The sequence below is a fragment of the Xenopus laevis genome, chromosome 3S, assembly GCF_017654675.1.
Source record: "Xenopus laevis strain J_2021 chromosome 3S, Xenopus_laevis_v10.1, whole genome shotgun sequence".
In the NCBI taxonomy this organism is placed as follows: domain Eukaryota; kingdom Metazoa; phylum Chordata; class Amphibia; order Anura; family Pipidae; genus Xenopus; species Xenopus laevis.
The window spans coordinates 71,101,557-71,119,372 of NC_054376.1; the positions used below are offsets into that span (position 1 = coordinate 71,101,557).

The following is a 17,816-nucleotide window of genomic DNA, read 5'->3' on the forward strand; positions in this document are numbered from 1 at the left end:
GGAGTATATTGTATTTACTGATATTATTGTGGTCTTGATTTGTGTAATGCTTTATGTTCAAGATTTTAGTATACGTATACTAGTATAGTACAGGTATAGGATCCCTTATCTGGAAACCCGATATCCAGAAAGCTCGGAATTACGGACTCCATTATATCCAAATAATCCAAATTTTTAAAAATGATTTCCTTTTTCTCTGTAATAATAAAACAGTAGCTTGTACTTGATCCCAACTAAAATATAATTAATCCTTATTGGAAGCAACACCAACCTATTGGTTTTATTTAATGTTAAATGAATTTCTAGTAGACTTAAGGCATGAAGTCCCAAATTACGGAAAGATCCGTTATCCGGCAAACCCCAGGTCCCGAGCATTATGGATAACAGGTCCCATACCTGTACAAGTATCAGAGCAATAGGCTTAACAAATTGTGGCAAATTAACAATTAATTATGTCAGGTTACATTTATAACACTCTAGCAAGAATAATATATATAAACACATATTAGATTAGCATAAAAAGAACTGTAGAAGCATGGAAAGCTATCATAAGTGGTAAAAAAAACTACTGAATGTTGTATATGATAAAATACTTTTTTTCACTATTCATTGCAAGAGTACATCATGTGTATTATTATTATTATTTGTTTCATTTGCAGATTGTGTTTTTTATAAATAGAGTCCTTTTATTAAAAATTGTCTTTATCTCTTACAGGAGAAGGAAGATGACAAATCAGATACATCAAGTTCTCAACAGCAAAAAAGTCCACAAGGTCTAAGTGACACTGGATATTCATCTGATGGCATATCTAGCTCACTTGGAGAAATCCCAAGTCTTTTACCAAGTGATGAAAAAGAGCTACCTAAGGAACCTTTGAAGAAAGAGTCTCTTTCACATGAAAACAGTCCTTCAAGCCCATCTGATTTAGCTAAGTTGGAAAGTACAGTTCTTTCAATTCTAGAGGCTCAAACAAGTGTGCTTACAGATGAAAACTTAAGAAAAAACAATGAATTTTATGGCATTTATCCTGGGCAAACACAGGACAGAGCTAAAACAAAAATGTTATCAATAACACCAGAATTCTATAGTTCAGAAGAAGATGATCTTGATGATATCCAAGAAGAAGATGATTCGATTCTAGAAGGAAATTGTGAAGGGGGAGTATCTTTACGGAAATGCCCTAAAGACAGTGTAATTACACATAGACGCCGTGATTCTTTAGATGATAGCAGCGAAAGTGAGAATTCACCAGTTCCACAAAGAAGAAGAGCTAGTAATGAGTCATCAAGCAGTGATGAATATAAACAAGAAGACAGCCAAGGATCTGGGGATGATGAAGATTTTATCCGTAAACAAATCATTGAAATGAGTGCTGATGAGGATGCATCTGGATCTGAAGATGAGGAATTTATTAAAGCAAAATTAAAGGAAATAAGTGTAGAGAGTCAAAAAAAAGATGCTAAAGGAAAACCTACAAATGCGAAATGTAAGAGATTAACTAAAAAAAGTAGCACGAGCTACGATGATGATGGAATAAAGCGTCATTCCTGGCATGATGATGATGAAGAAGATGAAGAAGCCTATGATAAAAGTCCTGAGCCAAAACACAGGGAATCTAAAAGTCAAGAAAGTGAAGAGCTTGCAGTAAGTGGAGGAGGGGGGCTCAGGAGGTTTAAAACCATAGAATTAAATAGCACAATTTCTAATACATATTCCACAGAATCAAATAAGCTCTCTTCAAGACTGTATTATGATGATGAGCCAGAATTAGAAATGGAGAGTTTAACTGATTCTCCAGAGGATCGTTCAAGGGAAGAACGATCTTCTAGCATCCATGCTTCAAGCTTTACACCAGGGACATCCCCTACTTCAGTGTCATCACTAGATGAAGATAGTGATAGCAGCCCAAGCCACAAAAATATGTCAGGAGAAAGCAAACAGCAGCGAAAAGCTAGACATCGATCTCATGGACCGGTTTTGCCTACTATAGAAGACTCTTCAGAAGAGGAAGAATTAAGGGAAGAAGAAGAACTTTTAAAAGAGCAAGAGAAACAAAGAGAGTTAGAACAACAGCAACGAAAAGGTTCTAGTAAAAAATCAAAGAAAGACAAAGATGAATTAAGAGCCCAACGAAGAAGGGAAAGACCAAAGACACCTCCAAGCAATCTGTCACCAATTGAAGATGCCTCTCCAACAGAAGAGTTGCGCCAAGCAGCTGAAATGGAAGAACTTCACAGATCCTCATGTTCTGAATATTCTCCTAGTATTGAATCAGAACCAGAGGGATTTGAAATATGCCCAGAGAAAATAATAGAGGTTCAAAAAGTATACAAATTACCCACCTCTGTTTCCCTGTTTTCACCTACAGATGTTTCTACATTTGATATGCCAGAAGATAAAAACTGTCACGAGAGTCTAAAAAGTGCTGAAGAAGCATATGAAGAGATAATATGCAAAGCAAAGCTGTATCAGAATGACAAGGACAAAGATGATGCATTTGAGAAAGAACCTCTATATGGTGGGATGTTAATTGAAGATTATATTTATGAATCTTTGGTAGAAGAAAGTTATAGTGAAAGTTTAGATGCCAGTTTAATAGCTGGTAAAGAAAAGGTTTTTGAACACAGATTACGAGAGTTGCCTTCTCATTCCAAAGAGGATATTGGAATAGATGCTATTCCCAAAAGTACACATTTAAAGAATGAGTGCTTTACAGCAGAATTGTTTAATTCAGCTTTACCGCAAGAAGATATTGTTTCTAGTTCCTACATTGTCCCAGAAAGCCATGAGATAGTAAATTTGGATAATGCAGAAGAAATACAACCCCAAGATGACAATTCTGGTATTTTTGAGTATATTAATTGTCAAAATATGCAGTTGACTCCAGGGCCAAGTCCGACTCAGGCTAAACTGGAATTTGGATTGAAATCTGTTTCTGCACATCTTAGTACTGAGGACATATGTAAAAGAGAATACATTTCTTCTATACCTTCCTTAGAATCATCCTCTATACTAGATAACACAATTTCTATTCCAGATGTTAAAATTACTCAGCATTTTACAGTAGAAGAAATGGATGATGATTTTACTGCTGGTATCTGTGAACAAAAAGCACCAGCGCCTCATGTTTCTGAAAATACCGAGACATTTGTCAAAGATAAATGTGATGTCACTTCAGATATTGCTGTAGAAAAAATCACACCATTGGTGTGTAAAAATGATGACCAGCAGTCTAGCACAAAACAGCATTCTAAACAAGATATATACCAAGATTCTAGCTTTTCAGTTGATGGAATGCAGAGAGAGATTTTATCTTCTCAAAATGAATCTTCCATTTCCTCTGCTACATCTGCTATAATGCATTCTAATACTAGCCACATAAATTCTAATTCTGTTATTGTGCTGATAGAAAGACCTTGTCTTGTCACTGAAAAAGCCAGGGATCATGTTGTCATTTCAGTGCCAGACAGTACCCATAGCACAGAACGTGATAATGTACGCAGTGACCTAAATCAAACAGGAATATTTCAAAGCACAGAGGAAACCTCAGACTTTGGAAAGTCTCTTACCAACATTAAGGGAAATGAACTTAGCAGCTCAGCAGGTCCTTCTTATCATTTAAGCAGTTATGGCTTTATTCCCTCATCTGAAAAATCTCCTATGACAGCTGAGCCAGATACTGTTACTTCTTTACCCAAAGTGACCTCTGCAATATCCTCAATTCCAGTTGTCTCCACTAAAGTGAAATCATTCTTTAAAAGCACATCTCTGGATTCACCTGCCCCTTTGACTAAACCACCACCTCCACCTCCTCCCCCTTTGCCTCCACCTACTCCACCTAAACCAGATATATATTCAAAGAACAAAGCTGCACCAAAAGTCCCATCAGCAACTAGAACTACTGAAATAAGGTCCAGTGGAGAACTTGTAAAACTTAGTTCAGCCCCTGCAATAAAACCCCATGCTCCACCTGTTCCTCCCAAACCATCTTTAATTCCATCAGGATTGGTATTTAGTCACAAGCCAATGAATGTCTCAAAGACTCCGATAATGACAAAAACACATGTTTTTGACCATCCAGTAAATCTGCAAAAATCTACTGAAGCACAACAAAAAACAAAAGCACAATCTGTATCCTCCCAAATGACTTTAAATTTAACAACCTCTACGGAATTCAGACCACAATCACCTACTTCTCCCTTGTCACCTCATTTTAATAAATCATCACCAAGGCTAACTAAACCATCACAAGAGACTTATGTTGTAATCACATTACCATCTGAGCCAGGAACTCCAACAGACAGTGTCACGGCTCAGACAACTACTTGTTGGCCTCTACAATCTCCACAAAAAGAAGACATTCCACAAACAGTAGATACTGTTTTCACTACAACCTCTCTAAATGTAGCTGAAAAAGAATATACATCTTTAGAATCTCATACTATGTCCGCATTGTTAACACACTTGACAGCAGCAGAAGCTACAAAAACTGTTTTCTCTATACCTAAGACAACAATGTCAGCTTTTGATGCAAGTAACATTTTAAGTGCCTTTCCAAAAGAAAGGAGTGCTCTAAACAACATCCAGATTACAGAACTTATTAACATAGTAGATCTCCGAACTTTGAACAATAATGATTTCACATGTTCAGAGTTGGGAGCAGATATCTGCATGGACTTGTCTGCAACTCCAGTTCATGTAAAACATCAGTCTACTTGTGGCATTTCAAGTCGACAAATAAGCGCAATACAGCCTGCTATTGTGAATCTTAGCACTGCATCACCTATCATTTCTTCAGTTTCACCAGTAACAGAATCAGTCACTGTTGTGACAAGTTCAACAGCAGTGAGTTATACAACAAGTTTAGAAAGTCTGGTTGATTTAGGAAATTCTATAAAAGTCCCTTTAAAACTTACAACATCTAGAGATATTGAAGATGGAAGCTTTATCTTTCCTGCAGAAGAAGAGGTGCCAATTAACCTATCACTTGGTACACCAGCATATTTAGTGGGATGTGCAACAACAAAGCCAATTTCTTTTTCTCCTGGTGGTATAACCAATGGAGGCAATGATATATCCACGTCTCAAGAATCAGTAGACAGTGGTGTCGTTGATCTAAGTACCTCTAAAACACACAGAACAATAGTAACTATGGATGAAATAACATCAGAAATTGTTACTGAAATTGTAGAAGATGATAAGCCTGTTGATTTAACTGCTGGGAGAAGGGCAGTGTGTTGTGATCTTGTGTACCGACTACCTTTTGGAAGAAGCTGCACTTCACAGCAGCCTTCAACAAATTTACCTGAAGATCGATTTGGTTATAGAGATGACCATTATCAGTATGACCGCTCTGGCTATTCATCTATTAGAGGAGGGGGAGGTATGAAATCTTCAATGTCTGACACTAACTTGGCCGAAGCAGGATTTTTCTTGTATAAAAGCAAAAATAGTTTTGATTATCCTATTGGATTAACTGAAGTTGCTGTAGACCTAACATCTGGAAAAATTACTACAGGTCAGTATGATGTGCCAGCAGATCTTTCTTTGAAATGTGATTATGGTGTTCCTCATCTCCTTTCAGGATGACTTTTTGTTTTTATTTCCTGTTGTGATTTTGGGGACATTGTTGCACAGTATTTTGGTGTACTTGTTTATTTTATTTAACCCTTTTGTGTATATGTTTTGTTCATAGGTTCATGCATGTGCCTGCATGTTCCAATATGATTTTGCTTTTTGTCAAAGTAAATCATTAATATGAAGATTTGCATGCATTATCCATTTATTTCATCAAGATTGGATGGCTCACCAAATCACCAAGAATCAGTAATTGTGGAAATGGACTATAATTTTACTCTATGCTTTCAGGTGAGGCTTTGGATTACCAAACCAAGACAACAGGTGTTTATCCAGAGACACGCCAAGTAATATCTGGGATTGGATTAAGTGCACCCCAGTATTCACAAGCTAGAATGACTAATTCTGTAGTAACACCATTTGGTATAGGAAGTGTTTTAAGATCATCAAATGGTATTGTGTATTCATCTGTAGCAACCCCTATTCCATCTACCTTTGCAATCACTACTCAACCAGGTTCAATTTTCAGTACAACTGTAAGAGATTTATCAACTTGTATTACTAGTGACACTGTGAGTTCAATAACAACCCTAAATCAGACTGAACCACTGCCAAGATCATATAACATGCTAGATACTACTGCAGAATATGCAAACAGTGCAATGACTATTGTGGAAGCTAGTTTACAGACATTTCCTGAGGATGTTGCAGCAACCACTGAAGCTGACCTAATTTCTATTTTGACAACGGATTCAGAATCCTTTACTGAAAGGATTGAAGATGATTCAGTATTCATAATTCAACCTGAAGATGGAAATCAACAGCAACTGCATTTGCAACGTGAACTTCTAGAGCTTGAAAAGCTCAAACAACAAAGATTATCTGAAGAGCTAGAGTGGGAACGTCAGGAGATTCAGAGGTTTAAAGAGCAGGAAACGCTAATGGTGCAAAAGAAACTGGAAGAACTGCAATCTATGAAACAGCACCTTCTCTTTCAACAAGAGGAAGAGAGGCAAGCTCAGTTTATGATGAGGCAGGAAACTATGGCACAGCAACAGCTACATCTTGAGCAAATTCAGCAACTTCAACATCAACTGCATCAGCAGTTGGAGGAGCAAAAACTGCAACAGATGTATCAATATAATTATGACCCTACTGAAACAGTGACTCCTCAAACAACCTCTGACCAGGTCATTATGGAGGCACAATATTCAACAGCTGAAGATGGACAGTTCTGGACAAGTGCACACTCGGCAGCAACAGCAGTGACAGGCATTGAAATTCCACCAAGCCAAACATGGTATGCTGTCCAATCAGATGGGGTTACCCAATATATTTCTAAAGCTAGTGTTCTAAATTCTGTCTCGGAAATTTCTCTCAAAGATATCGACATCAAAGATGAGCGACAGCTAAAGAAAAGAGGCTCAGTGCCCAGGCTTTGTGGCATGTATGATGACATAGATGTAAATGGTCAAGAAGAGCCACGGTCATATAAATTAATAGTTGATAGTGGAGTACAGACTGATGATGAAGATGCAGCTGAAAAAGAAAAGACAGGCAGGAGAAGGAGATCAAGAAAAGGTGTGGATACAAGTGTTCAAACAGATGATGAGGATCAAGAAGAATGGGAAATTACTACAAGATCACGAAGAAGGTCACATACAGGAAAATATGGTGATGGTAATACAGATATGGAAAAAGTTAGGCACTTTTCAAAAGTATCCAGCATAGCAGTTCAAACTGTTGCCGAAACTTCTGTACAAACTGAACCACTGGGAACGATAAGAACTCCATCTGCCAGAGCAAAGGTTGATACAAAAGTTGAAATAATTAAGCATATTTCAGCCCCAGAAAAAAACTATAAAGGAGAAAGTTTAGGATGTCAGACAGAAACAGATTCAAATATACAAAGTCCACAGTATCCAAGCGATATGTCTCATAAAGATAAAAGACGTCCAACACCTTTAGAAATTGGCTACTCTTCACATCTTCGTGCAGACTCATCCCTTCAAGTTGTACCTTCCCCTCCAAAATCTCCCAAGGTTCTTTATTCACCTGTTTCCCCTGTTTCACCTGGTAACGTCTTAGAATCAGCTTTTGTTCCTTATGAAAAGGCAGTAGTGGATAATAATTCTCACAACCAGCTAATTGAAGTTGTACAGGTTCCACCACAAAGTCCAAAATCAGCTAAAGTTATGCAACGTTCCATGTCAGATCCAAAACCTCTGAGCCCAACTGCAGAAGATATTGCAAGGACACAATTCCAGTACTCAGATGGATACATGGTAAGAATGTTTTTTACCGTATGTAGAAATATATCAACAAATGTAAGAAACTGTTTATTTATACTTATACATATTTATGATTAGTGAAAAGTAACCTCTAGCAGCTACTGTATTGTATTGATTTGCACATATTTTGTGTGATCTTATAGTATAGAACAGAGCCATTGCAGGAAGACATAATTTAATAGGTTAGGTAAATTCATCACATTAGGATAGGATATGGTCACAGATGGTTATTCCAAAGCATTTAAGTGGTTATGAAATATAGAGAATTGGCTGAATGTTATTTTTGTATTTGATCATGTTGGAGACAGGCATAAGGAAGGTTAAAAGCCTAGTACCACCAGAATAATTTTGGATGCTTTTGATATTTACGGTAGGTACAGTATATATGGGGCAGATCTATAAGATTTTTTGTTTTAACTGTTTTTAAACAAAAGTTACAAAATAAATCAGTGTGGAATTTTAAATAATTACATGATCACAATGGAAGCTTGTGAAAATGTTGTATATGGTGAGAAACAAATAAAAAAAAAACGTATTAAAAAGCCATTGAATAGTTTTAACTATTGTATATGTTTTTAAAAATCTGCCCCTGCCCAGGTAATCTAGATTCTGGCAAATGCCAGTGGGGCTGCTGTAAGATGCCATAGACAGCCACTATTTATAATAGTTTTATATAAATATGCTGTTATTTATGCTCTTCGAGTTTTAATATGGATGTGGAAAAAAAAAACACCAACACAAATGAAATTTTAAAATAGCAAAGCCTTTATTAAGAAATAACTTACAGAAAGTCCACTTCCTGTCCTCTTCAGAAACGGCGAAAAGGCGACCATCCATCCTGCAGCAATCGATTTCTCCTCCCTGGCTATTCTAGTGACAGCATGTGGCTTCTTCTCCTCCTTGATTCGGGGCCCAGCAGATTCTCGATGAAGAAAGAAGACACCCTGGCTGTGGTGGTGTGCTGGGCTTCCGTGGGTTCACTGTGTCACCTGCTTTGCAAGGAAGGGTTGCTGTTGTGCAGGAGCATGGCTGTCTGCTCAGGGGCAGCCATACGCGGGAACAGAGTCTCCCCCTTGAAGGAACATAGTTTGAATTTCTGGGGAGGCTGCGGTACATTCCAGAGCTGCCTATAGAGCATGAGCGCATGTTGTTCCCTCCCCAGTCCCCGCGCTCATATCGGAGTCTCTCCTGGCAGCATTGTGCGCAGCTTCCCCAGCGGCGGCTCCTCGTCAGAGCTGGGGAAAAGGAGAGAGGGGAGGGCTGGGGCCGGCTGGGGATTTCTTTGAATCAAGTGATTTCCCTTGTGTCTTCAGAGACTCTGTTCCAGCGTATGGCTGCCCCTGAGCAGACAGCCATGCTCCTGCACAACAGCGACCCTTCCTTGCAAAGCAGATGACACAGCAAACCCACGGAAGCCCAGCACACCACCACCGCCAGGGTGTCTACTTTCTTCATTGAGAATCTACTGGGCCCCAAATCAAGGAGGAGAAGAAGCCGCATGCTGTCACTAGAATAGCCAGGGAGGAGAAATCGATTGCTGCAGGATGGATGGTCACCTTTTTTTAGCTGTTTCTGAAGAGGACAGGAAGTGGACTCTCTGTAAGTTATTTCTTAATAAAGGTTTGCTATTTTAAAATTTAATTTGTGTTGGTGTTTTTTTTTTCGTTGTATAGTAACGAATTTTCAAAAAAAAAGAAAAATTTATGTTACTGGTCCTTTAACAATTGAATTTGCATGGTGAGAATGTTTATCATTTTCTAGTGTTTTCTGATATATAAATCACATTAGTCAAACTTTCTATATGTTTCTGAGCCCTGAATTAACTGTAACCATCAGTAATACAATGTGCACCTTGTAACTATGGTCAGATACACAGAGATTGCTGGTTATGTAGCAAAAGCTACACTGAAAAAAGAAGTTGAAATATTGTACATGTACAGTATATCAATATTTTTATATAGCTGAGCTTAGCATGTGCATAAATATTGTACATTTGAACTTGGTTTCCGGAGTGTGTGTTTTTTTTTTTTACCCCCAACACTCCTAGCTGCCTTCGGGTAGGAATCGGAGGGGTTTTACAAAACGTTACCGGTCCTTCTGCCCCCCCTTTTCCCACATCCAAGGGGTTACCCACTTTTGATACATTACAGTTCATATTTGTAAAGCTGCTATTGATATGCTTAGCATTCAGCTTAGTATCATCAATATTTGTACAAATCTGACAGTATCAAAGCATAACATTAATTTATTGATATGATCAGATGTATTTGCAAAAAAAATTGCAAATGTTATAATTTGCATCAGTACACCTACATTTGTTGTGTAATAACTATCTAAAGAGGAATTTTACGTCAAATGCAAAGTTATGTTTATGCAATTTTTTCCTTGTATTACAATTTCTCATGAGTGTTTTGAATTCATTACAAAATAAAATTACCACAAGTGGCGAATGGCTTAAAATTACTTAAAATTATTGTTCAAACCCCCCCCAGGTTACTGTAGTTCTTACTGACATTGATTAGATAGAAACTCCTATCTATAATCAGAGTTATCATATAATCAGAGAATATTATACTATCTATGATCAGAATTAGAACTCATACAAAAACCACAATAGCCATGACAAGGGGTCTCCTCAATTGACGCTTTGCTTTGAGCCATCTTACTGAACCTCATAGCCTATGAGTAAGTGCCCCAACAGGCACAAAACACGCCAGGTCTTCACCTGTATGTCCCAATAAATGGATTGAACTTTTAACTATATTTTGGTCATTATTTTTGGAGAAACAACTAACAATTTTGTATCTCTGCTTAATAGTTTTAACATTAACTTTAAAACTCTACTGTAGCATGAGTTTCCAGGGCCATTCCTTGCCTTGCATGAACCTACCTCATTTAGATATGAACCACTTACCATTTATTGGCATAAGGCATTTAGACCACCTAACCTTATAAGTGTTCATACAGGAAGGCTGCAGAAAGATCAGAACACCTGAATTTATTTATACAAATATGGGATCTGTTATCTAGAATGCCCAGGAACTGGGGTTTTCCATATAAGAGGGCTTTCCGTAATTTGGGTTAAAGTGAATTGAACCTAATAGTATTGTTTTGCCTCCAATTATATCTTATTATATCTTAGTTGGGATAAGTACATTGTACTGTTTTATTATCAAAGTGAAAACAGGAATAATTTAAAAACATTTTTAATTATTTGATTAAAATGGAGTCTATGAGAGATGACCTTTCAATAATTTGGAGATTTCTGTATAACGGATTTCCGTATAACATTGTCATTACTAGTAAGGGATTAAAATTGTCCTTTGTAGTTAAAATCATATTTTGACTCCTAAATTAAGACACACTGCTTACTGTAGTTGCTGATCCATATCCTGATTTATGTTAAGTGTTTGGTATGTACTGATAAAATTGTACGGGGAACTGACCTTGCCTTGTCTTTATCCAAACCTTTTACAGTATGATATGAGGAGACAGCTAAGGCCCTGGTTCACTCCTATGCTTGCTATTGCTAGGAAGAATGGCTTGTTTCACCTGTTGCCAATTGGGCCACAGGTGATTTGTTTAAGCCATTTAACTGGATATAAAAAACCCTACTCTGCTCTGACTCATTGCCCAGTATACTGTAGGTCTACTTTGCTAGTTCCTGGGTGCAAATTGTTGTTGTTAAACCGTGTTTGATCTTGCCTGTCCCTGTTCCTGATTTGCTTGCTGCCTGTGCTGACCCTTGCCTGAACTTTGACTATTCTTCGGATCCTGATTTGGTGCTTCGCTTCAGATCTGTGCTTGACCTCGGCCTGTGACCTCGACAACGCTTCAGCTTCCTGATTCAGCACCATATTGTCTGTTTGGTTTGTCCCGGCCTGTCCCTTGACCATGCTTCTTGTTCTCTGTCCTATCTGTATATGTTACGGTTCCCTTGCCGCCCAGAGCTTTTTCCTTGATCCTCTCACGTTAAGTCCTGGCGACTGCTATAGGCAAAAAAATGAGCCGAGATCAGGACCTTGGGGTGTGCTCTGGGATTTGGGATACCAGACATTACAGTCATTCAGGTGATCCTTGTGTCTGCGTTCTGGCCCAAGGCAAGTCTATACGGGCTAAATGTAGAGGGTCCATAGTTCCAACCCAAACAACAACTAATAGTCCAATTTTTTAAGGTGGTATGTGTTAATTAATATCATTGCACACACCTTAATCTTTCAACAAATACTTATTATTTTGTAGTAGAGGGACAACATCCCAAAATCCATGGCTAATTCTGCTGTTTAGTCGTGTAGAAGTTAATATTCTGCTTCATTTACTTTACCTTTAGGCAAAGTATGAATATAGTGAACATGGAATAGATAGGACAAATACTGACAAGAACTCAATAGTCACTGGAGAGATAGTTTTTGATATAAAAGCTTAATAGCCCTCATTTAGGAAATGGCTACAAAAGCATCTTTATCTAAGTATACTTAATATAATGATATGGGGCATCTTCTAATCACATTAAATATAAATGTTCTCTAGAACAGTAACTGACATTAAATTCACAACAAATACACTTCTGTATCTTTCAATCTTGCATATGTGTTAAAAAATGAAATATTCAGCAACTATTTCTGAGGATAGATAAATGCTGACCTAATGTTATTCAGAATTTCTGCTTTGTGTTCTCGAGGGCAAGTCCTGATTTCAAACATACCTATAGACTGCAGGCCATACATTATTTGTATTTGGCTAATTACACCCTGCACAGTGGATGTAGGATGGTTAGCCTTCACTGTAGAATAAAATGCTGTATTGTAATGTATGGGGGGGGTTTAATAAATCAGACCCCTTTTTTTCATTACATTCATTTAGCAATAGTGATAAATGCTTTTGACATTTATATAATGGTCATGATTTTATGGTAGAAATTTCTATTGGTAATGGGTAATAGGTATAGGTAATGTTTATAAAGCTGAACAAAAAGTAATACATAGCATAGATATAAATGTATATATGTGTAGAATGCTTTCATAATTGGAAAATCCATTACAAAGTAAAATCAATACTCATTACAAGGTATGCAATTTAATGTTAGAGTGATGACAAAAATAATGTCTTTATTTTAGAATAGCCAAAACCATGCTTACATAACATTTTCCTCATTACCACCTCTTTTAACTCCATGCAGTATTTAAAGGGGTTGTTCACCTTTATTTTGAGACAATTTGCAATTGGTTTTAGTTTTTACTCCGAATTACCCTAGCAACCATGCACTGATTTGAGCGAGAGACTTGAATATGAATAAGAAAGGGCCTAACTAGAAAGACTATAAAGTAATAAAAAGCATTTGTTTTTTTAGATGGGATTAGTGACACCCATTCGAAAGTTTAAATACAGTACTTAGAAGTATTAGGCAAATAATTTGAAAACTATTAAAAAAAAAAAAGTGATGAAGACCATTTGAAAAGTTGCTTAGAATTGGCCATTCTATAACATACTAAAACTTAACTCAAAGGTTACCCACACCTTTAACACTTTGCTACACACTTGCAAAAAATTACAACACAACTTTATACATAGTTTTGCATAGTTTGCAAAACATAGCATTGAACTGTTGATGTAAATTCTATTGTAATTCCACCTTTTGTTTGACAAAACTTTATAAATATACCCATTACATGTAAAAGCATAGTTCCCAATTACATTTTATACAGTATTTGCATATACTGTATGTTTAGACTAGCTGCTTTCTATGCCTGTATTGTTCCCAGCTATTTTCTTTCTAATCTTCCTGTGAATTATTTTTAGACTCAAACTTAACATCGAGACATTTGTTTTCTTTATATTTCAGACTAGAACTGTTGAAAGTGGTACCCAAAAGAAGGTTAAGAGAACTTTGCCTAATCCTCCCCCGGAGGAAGCCATTGGCATTCAGTCTCCATATAGCACTGTAGGATCCATTTCTCGAAGAAGAATTTGTAGAACCACAACAATGGCTAGAGCTAAGATTCTCCATGATATAGATAGGGAATTGGATCTTGTAGAAAGAGAATCATCAAAGTTACGCAAGAAGCAGGCAGAACTGGATGAGGAAGAAAAAGAAATTGATGCAAAACTGAGATATTTGGAGATGGGAATCAACAGAAGAAAAGAAGCATTACTGAAGGAACGAGAAAAAAGAGAAAGGGCTTATCTGCAGGGTGTTGCAGAAGAACGGGATTACATGTCGGACAGTGAAGTTAGTAACGCAAGACCAACTAGAATAGAAAGTCATATTGCATTAGAAAGACCACAAACTGCTCCACAAACAGATTTTAGTCAGTATTTGCCACCACAAACTCAATCTGAGACACAATTTGCTCCCCCAACCAGTTATACACAGTTCCAATACCAAACCCCTTCTTTGATTACTCAAGCTCCAACTCAGTATACTCAGCAGTCTGTTTATCAGCCACCTTTATTCCATCAACAGCCTTCAACATATCCGACTCAACCAATGTCATTTACACCTCAGATTCAATCTACACCAAGCCAGCAACCTTCGTATCAACATCCATCACATATGTTACTAATACCACAGAATGCAAGACAAGCTGCTTTAGAGCTGGACGCTAAAATTACAACACACTATGATGTTATAAGAAATCAACCTCTTATAATTGCACCTGTATCTTCTGATAGCAGCTACTCTGTGTCTCACCTTGGTAGCAAATACAGCACTTTGGACTTGCGGTTAGGTCTAGACGAAAAAAGTAGCATGGCAAGTAGTCCGATGTCTAGTATATCTGCAGATTCTTTTTATGCTGATTTAGAACATCATGCTTCTAGAAATTATGTTCTTATTGATGATATTGGTGAACTCACAAAAGAGCATGGACCTCTAAATTCTGCATTTGTACTTCATGAAAAAGAGCTATCTAAAACAGACCGTCTGCTTCGATCGGTCGATTCACGAAGAACTGAAGTTACAGACTTCTTAGCACCTATGTCAGGTTCTGCAAGGTTGCATACGTATGGAAAAACAGATGAGGATTCCATGGAGGACCCCTATGAGCTGAAACTTCTCAAACATCAAATAAAACAGGAATTTCGTAGGGGTACAGAAAGTTTAGATCCTCTTACTGGGTTTGCTCCTTATTACCAGTCAGATAGTCTTTACAGACATTTTCCTAAGACAGAAAAATATAGTATTAGCAGACTTACACTTGAAAAGCAAGCTGCTAAACAACTCCCACCTGCTATTCTTTATCAAAAACAGTCAAAACATAAAAAAACACTAATAGATCCTAAAATATCCAAGTTTTCCCCAATTCAGGAAAGTAGAGATTTAGAACCTGACTATTCAACATATCTGTCCTCTAGTACTTCGTCTATTCCAAGTTTGTCATCTAAGGTTAGAATGCTTCAGGATGATATCACATATGGTTTGAGAAAAAATATTACAGACCAACAGAAATTTTTGGGTCCTGCACTAGCACAAAACCTTGGGACAACTCTGAGTCCAAATTTGAGAACTTCATTACAGGATGAAGCTGATAAACCCTATGTAAGTGGTAGTAGATCGAGGCCTTCTTCAAGACCCTCCTCAGTTTATGGCCTTGATTTATCAATAAAAAGGGACTTATCAAGCTCTTCTTTAAGACTGAAGGCTAATGAAGCAGAAACTGTAGATGGATCTTTTAGTCATGTAGCACCATCTGGTAGAACAAAACCATCAAGTCTTCCTATTAGTCAAAGTAGAGGGAGAATACCAATTGTTGCACAAAATTCAGAGGAAGAAAGTCCACTGAGTCCAGTTGGCCAACCGATGGGAATGGCAAGAGCTGCAGCTGGTCCATTGCCACCGATATCTGCAGATACCAGGGACCAATTTGGCTCAAGCCACTCCTTGCCTGAGGTACAGCAACACATGAGAGAAGAATCACGAACTTGTGGCTATGATCGAGATATAGCATTTATCATGGATGACTTTCAGCATGCCATGTCAGACAGTGAAGGTAACCATGGCATTAGACTACTTTACCACTTATATAACACAAATCTTCACTGCATGCTTTTAGTATGATTTGTGCTTTAAGGATACTTCTTTCACTTTAATCACATTTTATGTATTTTTATTGCGATGTGTTTTATTTTTTTAGATTTACTGTGGTGATTTTGTTTGCTTGTTTTTTTAACTGTTCTGTCTCTCATGTGATTGATTTGCTGCATTCTTATTCTAAATGTATTATGTTTATTTATGTATTATGTTTATTTAAGCATGACTTAAATATACATTGTAGTTAGCACATTTTTATACCAGCCTTTGTTAATTTACTCACTGTTTTTTTTTTCATGCTGATGAAAATTACTTATGGGCCCATTCACTAAGTTCGAGTGAAGGAATAGAGGAAAAATAGTTCGAATTTTGAATGTTTTTTTTTTTTGGCTACTTCGACCATCGAATTGGCTACTTCGACCTTCGACTACGACCTTCGACTTCGAATCGAACGATTCAAACTAAAAATCGTTTGAATATTCGACCATTCGATAATCGAAGTACTGTCTCTTTAAATATTTCTTCGACCCCCTAGTTTGCCACCTAAAACCTACCGAGGCCAATGTTAGCCTATGGGGAAGGTCCCCATAGGCTTGCTAACAATTTTCTGATCGAAGGATAATCCTTCGATCGATGGATTAAAATACTTCGAATCGTTTCGAAGGATTTAATCGTTCGATCGAACAATTATTCCTTCGATTGTTCGATCGAACGAATTGCGCAAAATCCTTTGATTTCGATATTTGAAGTCGAAGGATTTTAATTCGGCAGCCGAATATCGAGGGTTAATTAATCCTTGATATTCGACCCTTGATACATCTGCCCCTTACTGTATGCCAGTGCTATAAATATATGGCAATCTATATTGCTATTTATTATATTATGAAACGTTTATCCACATCTTATGCCCATTTACTTATTATCTCCTTGATGCTGAAAGAAGTCAGCTACTTTTTTGCAATTTTGTTTTCTTTGAAGTGTTGAAGCAACAAGGAGTTCTACAATAAAGAACTTTGGTTTTTTTTTGGGGGGGGGGGTTCAAACAATTGCACTGATCTAATCTGTTATATACATGTGTCTACTTTATTTTAATTGTCTTTTTTGTTTCATGTTTATGTATTTGTATTGTATAATAAAGATTTGCATGCCCTAGTCTTTTTCCGTTAATTGCTTATAATTACCTTTGTGTGTTAAACTGCATGACTATGCATGATTATCTTAAAGCCTTTGTGTAAATATTGCATTGCATATTGCAGTATTTTGGTTTATATAAAAGATTATATTCTATACCCACTGCTATTCTCAAGGGATGAAACAAAAGTAATAATACTATTTAACATTATGGGAAAAAATTACATTCATGATTACCAGTTAATCAGCAGTGATCCCCAACCAGTAGCTCGTGAGCAACATGTTGCTCTCCAACCCCTTGGATGTTGCTCCCAGTGGCCTCAAAGCAGGTGCTTATTATGGAATTCCAGGCTTGGAGGCAAGTTCTGGTTGTATAAAAACCAGGTACATTGCCAAATAGAGCCTCAATGTAGGTCCAATCACAGCACTTATGTGGCACCCCAAGAACATTTTTCATGCTTGTGTTGCTCCCCAATTCCTTTTACTTCTGAATGTTGCTCACAGGTTCAAAAGGTTGGGGATCCCAGAGTTAATGAAACATGTTAAATTAGTAATTCGTTTTAAATACACTGTCAAAAATTCAATGGTGTATAAGCAACTTAATTGCTGTGTCATGTTGGAAAGGTATCTAATATGTTAATGAGATTTAAAGTTATAGGTTAAACTGCAGTTCATCTGTAGACTTTTTGAATGCCACATTGTTTTGAGGCATCTTACCTGTGAAATGAGCATATTACTTTAAAATGTTTTAAATGTTATATGCTCTTACACATGCACATTACACTTG

At 37.1% G+C, this 17,816-nt stretch overlaps 1 protein-coding gene across 3 annotated transcripts in view; it reads left to right on the forward strand.

Moving 5' to 3' along the window:
• The window catches only part of pclo.S (piccolo presynaptic cytomatrix protein S homeolog), a 148,715-nt gene that overhangs the window by 78,984 nt on the left and 51,915 nt on the right, over positions 1 to 17,816 (forward strand). For all 3 annotated transcript variants that reach the window (XM_041588475.1, XM_041588477.1, XM_041588476.1), the window contains exons 5-7: positions 716 to 5,519; positions 5,870 to 7,863; positions 13,712 to 15,857. In XM_041588475.1, coding sequence (XP_041444409.1) covers positions 716 to 5,519; positions 5,870 to 7,863; positions 13,712 to 15,857 — 8,944 coding nt within the window. The remainder of the gene's footprint in view (positions 1 to 715; positions 5,520 to 5,869; positions 7,864 to 13,711; positions 15,858 to 17,816) is intronic.